This window comes from Schistocerca americana, chromosome 4 (assembly GCF_021461395.2).
Source record: "Schistocerca americana isolate TAMUIC-IGC-003095 chromosome 4, iqSchAmer2.1, whole genome shotgun sequence".
In the NCBI taxonomy this organism is placed as follows: domain Eukaryota; kingdom Metazoa; phylum Arthropoda; class Insecta; order Orthoptera; family Acrididae; genus Schistocerca; species Schistocerca americana.
In genome coordinates, this window is record NC_060122.1 from 822,434,691 (window position 1) to 822,446,725 (window position 12,035).

At 38.4% G+C, this 12,035-nt stretch overlaps 1 protein-coding gene across 1 annotated transcript in view; it reads left to right on the forward strand.

The window, feature by feature from the left end:
- LOC124613832 (titin homolog) overlaps positions 1–12,035 on the forward strand; it is a 1,109,199-nt gene that overhangs the window by 9,558 nt on the left and 1,087,606 nt on the right. Inside the window, exon 3 of the mRNA XM_047142555.1 lies at positions 3,358–3,591. Within this exon, the coding sequence (XP_046998511.1) occupies positions 3,358–3,591 (234 nt within the window). The remainder of the gene's footprint in view (positions 1–3,357; positions 3,592–12,035) is intronic.

Here is a 12,035-nt window from a genome sequence, read left to right on the forward strand (position 1 = left end):
TTTTAGAGTTACCCATAATACTAGAGGGCATATCATTTGTATACAAAAGAAACAGGAGTGGCCCCAGCACTGATTCCTGAGGCACCTCCCACTTGACTGTACCCCACTCAGGCCCCACATCACAGCCATTCTCAGTATTCCGAATAATGATCTTTTGCTGTCTGTTGCTAAAGTAAGAGGTGAACCATTTGTGAGCTACTCCCTATATTCCATAACGGTCCAACTTCAGGAGTAATATATTGTGATCAACACAATCAAATGCCTTAGTTAAATCAAAAAATATGTCTAGCGTTCGAAACCTTTTATTTAACGCATCCAGTACCTCACAGAGAAAAGAGAATATAGCATTTTCAGCTGCTAAATGACTTCTAAAGCCGAACTGTACATTTGAGAGCAAATCGTCTGATATAAAATGATCAATTGTTCTTAAATGCACAGCCTTTTCAATAACTTTAGCAAACACTTATGGCATAGAAATAGGCCTAAAATTATCTACGTTATCCCTTTCTCCCTTTTTGTAAAGCAGCTTTACTACTGAGTACCTTAATCGTTCAGGAAACTGAGCATTCCAAAAGGAAAAATTACAAATATGGCTAAATACAGGGCTAACATGTGCAGGGTCTTCAGTGATTTAATTACTGACTAAATCTCCCTCTTGTCTGTATCACAGAGAAGTATTTCAGACATCAATCTCAGAAAAGCAGTTGCCAAGAAAGTTATATGACTCCGTGTAGAAACTAAATTTTTGTTTAATTCACCAGCAATGCTGAGAAAAGGATTGTGAAATACTGTACATATATCTGATTTATCCATAACAGAAGTATCTTTACTGTGAACTGATTTTATGTCATCGACCTTGTGCTGCTGACCAGACGCTTCCTTCACAACTGATTATATGGTTTTAATTCTATTTGCATACCACATACTCTTTGCCTACCTAATAACATTTTTAACCATCTTACAATACTGTTTGTAATGGGCTACTGTAGCTTGATTGTGACTACTTCTAACATTCTGATATAATTCTCACTTTGTTCTAAAAGACATCTTTATCCCATTAGTCAGCCACCTGTGCTGCCCATTACCGCTAGTACCACGTTTAGAACGTTCTAATGGAAAGCCACACTCAAAGAGCACGAGAAATGTGTTAAGGAAAGCATTGTATTTATCATCCATGTTATCAGGACTATAAATATCCTGCCACTCTTGTTCCTTGACAAGGTTTAAGATACTCTCTATCTTTGAATGGTGTTCATTGCGCAATTTGAAAGTTGATGGTAATAATATAATTATGCTCTACATCCCCGGTGAAGATGGGATTTCGGAATTTAGTGAGCAGCCCTTCCCTTATCGCGCCGTCTATCTGCAAGTGAGTCCCACTTCAAACTTTCAATGAGATTTGTAATGCTCTCGCTGTGGCTAAATGTACTAGTCACGAATCTTGCCGCTTTTTTTGGACCTTCTCAATCTCTTGAATCAGATCCAACTGGTAAGGGTCCCATACAGACGAACAATAATCTAAGACTTACGTATTGTAAGCTATTCCCTTTGTTGAAGGACTGCATCGCTTCAGGATTCTACCAATAAACCGCAATCTCGAGTTTGCCTTACGCGTTACTTGTGTAATCAGATAATTCCATTTGAGATCATTTCGAATAGTCACGCCCAGATACTTGATGGATGTTACCGCTTCCAAAGACTGGGCATTTATTTTGTACTCGTACATTAATGAGGATTTTCGCTTTGTTATACGCAGTAGGTTACACTTACTAATATTGAGAGATAATTGCCAATCATTACACCACACATTTCTTTTCTGCAAATCCTCATTGATTTGTTCACAACGTTCGTGTGATACTACTTTCCTATAGACTACAGCATAATCGGCAAACAGTCTAATGTCGCTGTCAATACCATCAACCAGATTGTTTATGTAATTCGTAAAAAGCAGCGGACCTATTACGCTGCCCTGGGGCACACCTCAAGTTACGCTTGTTTCTGTTGAAGTCATTCCGTTCAGAACGACATGGTGCTCCCTGTCCGTTAGAAAACTTTCTATCTAACAGCATATATCATCTGATAGACAGTAAGCGCGTACTTTTTGGAGCAAGCGACAGTGTGGAACTGAGTCTAACACCTCGTGTAAGGAGGAGAAATGCGTACCATCACGTTTTCGACTTTAATAAAGTTTGGATTGTAGCCTATCGCAGTTGCGGTTTATCGTACCGCGACATTGGTGCTCGCGTTGGTCGAGATCCAATGACTTAGCAGAATATGGAATCGGTGAGTTCAGGATGGTAATACAGAACGCCATGCTGGATCCCAACGGCCTCGTATCACTAGCAGTCGAGATGACAGGCATCTTATCTGCATGGCTGTAACAGATCGTGCAGCCACATCTCGATGCCTGAGTCAACAGATGTGGACGTTTACAAGAAAACAACCATCTGCACAAACAGTTCGACGACGTTTGCAGCAGCATGGACCATCAGTTCAGAGACCATGGCTGCTCTTACCCTTGACGCTGCATCACAGACAGGAGCGCCTGTGATGGTGTACTCAACGACGAAACTGGGTGCACGAATGGCAAAACGTCATTTTTTCGGATGAATCCACGTTCTGTCACAGCATCATGATGGTCGCATCCGTGTTAGGTGACATCGCGGTGAATGGACATTGGAAGTGTGTATTCGTCATCGCCATACTGGCGTATCACCCGGCGTGATGGTATGGGGTGCCATTGGTTACAAGTCTCGGTCACCTCTTGTTCGCATTGACGGCAGGTTGAACAGTGGACGTTACATTTCAGATGTGTTACGCCCCTTGGCTCTACCCTTCATTCGATTCCTGTGAAACCCTACATTTCAGCTGGATAATGCACGACCGCATGTTGCAGGTCCTGTACGAGTCTTTCTGGATACAGAAAATGTTCGAGTGCTGCCCTGGCCAGCAGATTCTCCACATCTCTCACCAATTGAAAACGTCTGGTCAATGGTGGCCGAACAACTGGCTTGTCACAATATGTCAGTCAATACACTTGATGAACTGTGGTATCGTGTTGAAGCTGCATGGGCAGCTGTACCTGTACATGCCATCCAAGCCCTGTTTCTCAATGCCCAGGAGTATCAAGGCTGTTATTATGGCCAGAGGTTGTTGTTCTGGGTACTCATTTCTGAGGATCTATGCACCCAAATCGTGTGAAAGTGTAATCACATGTCAGTTTTATATATTTGTCCAATGAATACTATTTATCATCTGCATTTCTTCTTGGTGTAGCAATTTTAATGGCCATTAATGTATATGATGCCTGAGTGAAGTGGCACGAGGAGAGTGTGACGTGGAGGTGGGTGCCGACAGGTGGCCCTGGAGGCGGAGGGGGACAGCAGCGGCGGCGGCGCGGAGGAGCAGGTGCTGCAGGCGCTGGCGCGGCCTGCGGAGGTGGTGCAGCGCGGCATCACGCTGGTCGAGCAGCAGGTGATCCTGGAGGCGATGGGAGAGCCGCTGTCGCCCTCCGCCTGCGTCTCCGTGCTCGCCAAACTCGCCGAGCCGCTCACCGAGCTCCACAGGGGCGTCGCGCTCGTCCAGCAGCAGGTGGGTTGGTTGGTTGGTTTGTGGGACTGAAGGGACCAGACTGCTGGCAGGTGGGACACCCAACTCGGCTCCAGTTTCCCGAGCGCGACAGCTCGTGGCGAGTGTTACCGCGACACGAATCCTCCCAGCCAACAACTTCTGTCCAGCTCCTGACACTTTCTGCTAAAGTGGTAATCGTTTGTTACATGTCAGCACAGGGTACAAAATATAAGGGGCATTCAATGGGACAATGGAGTGTTTACATTCAGAAACAATCACCACACATGTTAAGACATTTATCCCACTGGCAGATGAGCCAATCAATGCCTGTTTCGTAGAATGCAGTGTAATCTATCCCCTACTTTTTTGTGGCTATTGACCACAACGTGCAAAGTCTTTTCTGAGGTTTGAGAGGAGTAAGAGTACAATAAACATTTTAGTCTACTTATCTTTTCTTGTAGAGTTATCTGGAGTTCTTCTTATCTAGGGGTCTGATTCTAGAAATTTTGACATTTTAGGTGCTCATGGTTCAATTGATCTAAATAATTTTGAAGATTGTCATTGCAGAATACTTGCTTTTACGTTAATTTGTTTTGTCAGATTTTAGTATTTCATACAGTCTTTTGAATTTTCACAGTAACAAATCCGAAATTACGAGTACATTGTCCATCCAAAAACATCACCTCGCAGGCATGATTATTACTAACTCACTCTGCAGTAATAACATTATTCCAAAGTGTTTACAAATTTTCTTGACAAATGAATTTCTATTAGTTTCTATTATTATTTCACAAATGAATCCAGAAATAAACGTAGTAAACGTTACTAGATTGTGTAATTAATCATAGAAATTTTAAGCATGCCAAATAATTGGTAATTTCAAATGTTTCTAAAAAAGATAATTTTAACTGTACATTCAGAACTAGTATTTATCGACTATAATATCCAAAATAATAATTCCTGTTCCTTAATTTTAGTTTGAAATATAACATGTTGTTGTGGTCTTCAGTCCAGAGACTGGTTTGATGCAGCTCTCCATGCTACTCTTTACTGTGCAAGCTTCTTCATCTCCCAGTACCTACTGCAACCTACATCCTTCTGAATCTGTTTAGTGTATTCATCTCTTGGCCTCTCTCTACGATTTTTACCCTCCACACTTCCCTCCAATACTAAATTGGTGATCCCTTGATGTCTCCGAATATGTCCTACCAACCGATCCCTTCTTCTAATCAAGTTGTGCCACAAACTCCTGTTCTCCAGTTCTATTCAGTACCTCCTCATTAGTTATGTGATACGTAATATAACATATTGTATATAAAATTATATGAAATGTTTCAGAAAAACAGCTGAGATTATATTGAGTTGTGCAAAATTCGAAAAATATTGTTGATATCGAGTACTACTGTTGAGGGAAAGTAATGGTAGATGAGAATGTCCTATTACAGCACTCACCTGCTGACAGATCCACATCCGGATCCACTTTATTTGAATTGGGAAAGATAATTGGTCGGTTTTTTTCACGTTATACAAGTATTAATCAATGAATGCATCTGTAACCAATTGCTCTCTTCTTTTCATATATCGGCTGCGAAATGTCCAGGCATCTTCTCAGCAACCCCTAACGTTTACGTCCTCATCCTTGGAACTTCATAGATCATGAAACACACCGTGGAAACATGAAACATTGTTTTTCAGCCTTAAGAAATAGGTAGAAATACAGAACAAAATAAATAAAAGTTATTAATTAGTTTTGCACAAATGGATCAGCTTCAAACTTGGAAAGTACATTAAAACCTATGTTTTATTGCATTAAATTAAAATAATCTGCCAAGAACGTGTAATAAATTGAACAGAGTATTGAAGGCTTTCATTATTTGTATGTGTTCATCAACGGATCTCCTACAGGTTTTGGTAGCTGGTCGCCATTAATACACAAAATTAAATATTCAAAATCTTGCAAAGGATCTGCACTCTGTAACTTCTAGGCATTTCTGAAAAGTTAACTAAGGGTTCACAATGCCTTTACTCACTGCAGAAATTATGGTCCAACTATCCATCTAATATCGTGACTAATCGATGTATTCACGAATACAGTACAAGAAGGAGAAAAGATCGACAGTACATCCTAGTGAAACCAACTTTGGCAGCTAGCAATGTGCAACATTGTTAAGCTCTTTGACAATATACCAGAAAAAATAAACTGTTTTAGAACCATAAATTAAAGTTTTTCCCCTTGCTCACTCCTTCTAAAACACTAATGAATTTTCGAGTAAAAGTAAATAGTCTAGTACGACATTTATTGAGGGAATGATAGATGAAGTACGCTCCTAATTAAACTCAACTGAACAAAGAGTAGACATTTAGGGACGACGATTTCATGGCAGATGACAGAATCCACAATGACCCCTTCATTCATTTGAGTTCTGTGTTAGCGATGAGACACGGTTTTGAGAAAATTTCTCAGTATTTGCTTTACAGAATACGAAATATCTCATGACTGGGGACCTAGAATTGCTTGCTGCCGTATTACATGTTATTAATTGTACATAAGATGAACATATGGGCAAAAATGAACTACACTCTCACATATTCAGACACTTTACATTATACTTTACAGTATTTAAAACTCGATGTATTTCATTTAGCATTCAGTTAACTTCTTTTAATTAACCTTTTGTTAATGTGATCTGTTTTATAGTGGCAGCTTTAACTTCGTGTGTCACAACGTCCCATAACTTTTTTAATTAAGTCTTGTTGGTTAGATTCGTGAATACGCCAATACGAGAGATGGTCATAAATTTTTAATTATGATCTGAAAAAAAATTGTTTGTTTGTTTACAAGTACATGTCTACAGTCTTAAAATATCGTGCGGCAACTGGATTTCGGTAGCAGCAGAAATAATGCACCCTAGTCAGGACAATGCAGATGACACCTCTAGCTGTCTGAGTACTGAGCCAGATACAGCTACAACACTGCCGCTGCTGCTGCCGAAAGCGGTTCAACCGAAGGGCTGAGCTGTTTTGCTTTGACTCTTCTACCAGGACGTTTCGGTCACGTGCTGGGAAATTTCGATGTATACCAGTGCTCTAGGTATGATGCGCGAATTGCGGTGGCAATCATTTAAAACAACAAGGACGTTTTTCCTTGCAGTGGGATCTTCTCATCAAATTTCAGTCACCAACTTTTTCCTCAGAGTATGAAATTATTTTGCTGGCACCCAACTACATGGAGAGAAATGATCATTATAATAAAATAGAGAAATCAGAGCTTGCACGAGATATTTAAATATTCGTTTTCCCGCGTGCTGTTCGAGAGCGGAACGGTTGAGATTAGATTAGATAAGTTTTCGTTCCATAGACCCATACAATAAGATGATTCTCGTGGGTGTGGAACATGGCGGAAAATATAACATAAAAACATAAAACATTTCAATACAATATTTACTACCTTCATCATTTTTCAGGAGATTGTCGAAACTGGAATAGCTAATATCTACAGAATTAATATGCTGTCAGAATGAAACATTGTTATGCATTATTAATAAATTTATCATAAACAAAATACCTAATCTTGACTGTTGTAACCAGATGCTGTCAAAACTGAACTCTAATAGACATTTTTACTTAAGTTGGCTTAACAGTCTCTGTTAAGATACTCATCCATAAAGTAGAAGGAGTTGCCTATCAAAAAGTCTTTCAAACTCTGTTTAAACCGTGCGTTATCTGAAACCAAGTTTTAATGGTTGCTGGTAATTTATTGAAAATGTGTGTTCTTGAATATTGGACCCCTTTTTGGACCAGTCAAGTGATTTTAGGTCTCTATGTAGATGGTTCTTATTCCTAGTATTGCTACTGTGTATTGATCTATTTGTTGGAAATAGAGATATATTACTTGCAGCAAATTTCATTGAGGAATAAATATACTGAGAAGTAGTGGTTAGAATACAAAGTTCCTTGAACACGTTTATACATGATGTTCTTGAATTTACACCACAAGTGATTCTTATCACTTGCTTTTGCACCCTAAAAACTTTTGCTTGGTTTGATGAGTTGCCCCAGAATATGATCCCATATGACATAATAGAATGAAAGTAAGTAAAGTATAAAAGTTTTTTTTATATCTCCTACATCTGACATCATTCTCACTGCAAATACAGACTTGTTTAGGCACTTAAGCAATTCCGTGGTATGCCCTCCCCAACTGAATTTATTATCAAGTTGTAATCCCAGAAATTTAACACTGTCAGCATCTTCAATCTGCATATCTTCATATGTTATACACATGCTGGAAGGAAATCTCTTACAGGTTCTCAACTGCATATAGTGGGACTTCTCAAAGTTTAATGACAATCAATTATCTTTAACCCATTTACTAATGTCAGTGAAAATTTGATTAGCATCTGTTTCCAAATTTGTACTTGACCTGCTACTTATTGCAATGTTTGTATCATCTGCAAACAAAACAAACTTAGTGTCTGGCAATGTAACAGACGAGAGGTCATTAATGGACACAAGAAAAAGCAATCGACCCAAGATGGAACCTTGATGTACACTACACATAATTAATTCTCAGTTAAATGAAGACCAATTGCTTACTGCACAAGTATTTTGCAATGACACCCCTTGTTTCCTGTTAGATGGATAAGACTCCAATCATTTTACAGCATTGCCAACGACACCATAATATTCTAATTTACTTAAGAGAGTGCTGTGGTTCACACAGTCAAAGGCTTTTGACAGATCACAGAAAATTCCAGTAGCCTCTAATTTATTATCTAATGAATTAGTGTACATTCTCACTGTAAGTGCAAATAGCTTTCTCTATATCAGAACCCTGAAGAAATCCAAACTGTGACTTGGACAATATAGTATTTTCAGTCAGATGCTTAAGGAGACGCTTGAACACAACCTTTTCAAATATTTTTGAAAAAGCTGGCAAAAGTGAAATTGGTCAGTAGTTTGGTGGTACCTCTTTATCCTCCTCCTTTTACAGAACCCTAACTTCAGCATATTGTAGCCAGTCTGGAAATGTTCCACTGATAAGAGATTGATTACACAAATAACTTAAGAGAGAACTCAACTCCCATGCACACTCTTTGATTAACTTTGTTGATATGTTTTCATACCCACTGTAATACTTACATTTTAAGGAGATAGGGAGATAGGAGTGTCATTTCTATTTCACTGTAGTTATTTTTAAAGACTGGTCTTAGATACTCCATTGCACTGTTTACCAAACCTGACAACCCCAAGCTGTCAGTAACAGAAATGAAGTACTTGTTTAAGAAGTTTGCAACACTACATGCATTTGTTACCAATCTCATTTAATTTTAGAGCTATCTGTTCCTCTTCCTTTTTGGCTCCACCTGTCTGCCTTCACTATATCCCGTACAGTGTTTCCTGATGTAATTATCTTTTGCTCATAATAAAGCTGCTTCGATTTCTGGATTACTTGCTTCAATATTTTGCAGTATACTTTGTAATGCATTACAATTCTAACATCAGAGCTGTTCCTAGATCGTAGATGCAGTCTCCTTTTTTTTCCATGTGATACCTTTATTCCTTGTGTAATCCACAATTTATTTTTAGAGCACTGTGTGATTTGAGTTGCCTTTAGGGAAAAACATTTTTCAAAAGAGGTAACTTCATTAATGAATGCTTTGTATTTTCCATTTGAGTCAGAAGTGTTGTAAACATCTATCCAGTTCATGTCTTTGAGCAATATCATGAATTTCTCAATTTTTATCTTATTTATTACCCTCCTGCACTCAGATTAATAGATTTTATTTACCCTGACAAGTTTTAACATTTTACACAAGAAGCTGCGTGTCATGATCATAGAGCCCATTTACTATTGGTTTTGTGATATGACTTTTTTTCCCTAGATTTGTCTACAAAGATATTATCAGTAGCAGTCTCAGAGCATTTACATATCCTAGTTGCAAAGTTCACAGTAGGAACTAAATTGAATGATAGTGTTACTGACTATAATTATTGTTCACTGTCAGAGCTTTGCAATAAATCCTCATTAAAATCACCATAAACCACCATTTCCTTGCTTTTTATCATGAGATGGTACAACAGAGCTTCAACATTTTTTATGAAGAGCTTAAAAAATTCCTGAAGGTGATCTGTATATACCTACCATAATAAAGGACATATTATGAAATACTACTTCTGTTGCACAAGTTTCTAAGTACTACTCTGAGCAAAATTGATTAATATCATTCTTGAAATCAAAACAGTTTCTGACAAACGTAGCAACTGCTCCTTTCTCCTTATTTTCTCTACAGAAGTAAGAAGCTAACTGTATCCTGTAACATTTAACATATCTATACCAGTGGTCACATGATGTTCAGCGAGGCAGATTATATCAACTCTTTGCTCAACTCTAATTCTTTAACACAGATAAGCAACTCATTAAGCTTACCGCTTAGTCCTCAGATATTCTGATGCAGTAAGGGTAACTGATTTTGTGCACTGGCTGAATTGCAACTGGATGAACCTAATTTTCCTGTCAATTTTTTAGTATATCTAGTTTCAATCAGAGGCTGTCTGCATGAATTGTATGCATTAAAATTTACTTTCTGGCTGCCTATTTAGTCAATGTGAATATCACTTTCAGCCTGTCTCTGAAAATCTTTTGTTTCTGCCCTCCATAGCCTAAAAAAACTGCTGATCTGTCACTTGTAACCATTAGTACTTTACCACTTGTGACAGTGTCCCCTCCTTAAGTTATTTGCTATTAGCCTGGACAGTTTTCCCTTCACTTTCGTCTTGATGTGAAGGCCATGCCTAGTGTAATTCCACCTGCCGATAGAGTTAACAGGAACCACACTGATATGAGACCCCATACCTGATCCAAGCAGCAGTTCTACCTCTAAATTAACTTTCCTACCAGAAGGTTTTAAATGAGGCTGGCTTTGTCGCCTCAAACAGACACAAGCCCTACACCAGTAAGTCTTACTGCTGAAGCTATCTTTACCAGGTCACTCTCAGTTGAATAATTAGGGTTCCTACCTATGCTGTTGCCTGCCCCACCCACTATTACCACGGTGTATTCCTAGGTGAAGTTTTTTCAAAGTGAAGCTATATCCTCTACCACCTGACTCACACTTGCACTAGGTTTAAAAAAACTTGTGACCTGATAACGTGACCCTAGTTCATCCTGAAAAGTTTGCCAACACCTCTACCATGTGAACTACCTAAAAACAAAACTTTTTTCTTGTCTTTTTTGTGACTTCTTGCTTTTGAAACACGTACTGAATGTTTGTTGTGTCCTGTCTACTCCTGCATCCACTTGTGGCTCATCAGTTTCCAACTGTGAGAACCGATCAAACCTGTTTTCCACATTCACAACCACACTGTCTGAGAACGTCATATTCCTTATTTCTTCTATAAGTTGTTGTCACTTCCCAACTCTCTTTTCCCTTCTCCCCCCTTAACCTTTCCAGATCTTGTTTCGCTTTATCTAGTTCCACCTGAAGGGCAACAATCTTTCCCTCCTGTTCCACTATCTTCCTATCTCTACAGCAAATCCTACACAACCAATGAGCCTTGTTTATTTCCCAAATTCCCACGCCGCTTCAGTCATCCTCATGAAAGAAACTACAACAACCCTCACACTACACCCCATAACTAACAATCCTATGGCAAGTCATACACTTCTCAATCATGGTAAACAAATTTTAGCTTTTGACTAAGTTAAAACAAGAATAACTTCGTGGGCTACTCAACCAATATATTAAATTTCATAGAAAGTTCAGGCCTAAAATTCGGATAATAATTCAAAACTTCTGGAGAAACAAAAACGATTTAACATGTATTGTTTACATGACGAATGAAAAAGTAAGCAAAGAACTGAGCCTATGCTATGTAAACTTTTCACTTATTTTGGAACTTTTCACTTCGGCTGCTTACTTGAGAATTAAATCGATGGCGTATAAGAATACACAAACAACATAAACGTTATTGTATTAAAATAATCACATAACTTACAGTATACCGCAATGTAAACAAATCATAGTCCAAAATTCGCGCCTAAAACATGTTTTCCTTTTCCAGAAAATACGCAACAAATGTAAAATCTTCAATTGGTGGCTTACAATATATATTAATTTGCTTATTTATGATGAAATATTGCCTTAATTAATTGTTATTACTCAATTTAACACTTATATTTACGAGAGCTGTGAATGTCCACCAATCTTCAACCAAAGATGCTAGATAAGCATGAAGGTGGTTCGATGAACCCTCTGTCAGGCGGTTAATTGTGATTACAAATTAGTTATGTACACTTTTTTTTCGAGCTGTCAGTTGCAACCACATGAGTGTCCCAATAATTTTAGTCAGAGTTTTTTATCCAAATAAATATTGATGTCCTCTGCATTCCTTTTTTTTCTCTTTGTATGTGTGTGTGTGTGTGTGTGTGTGTGTGTGTGTGTGTATGTGTATGTGCAGGTGTG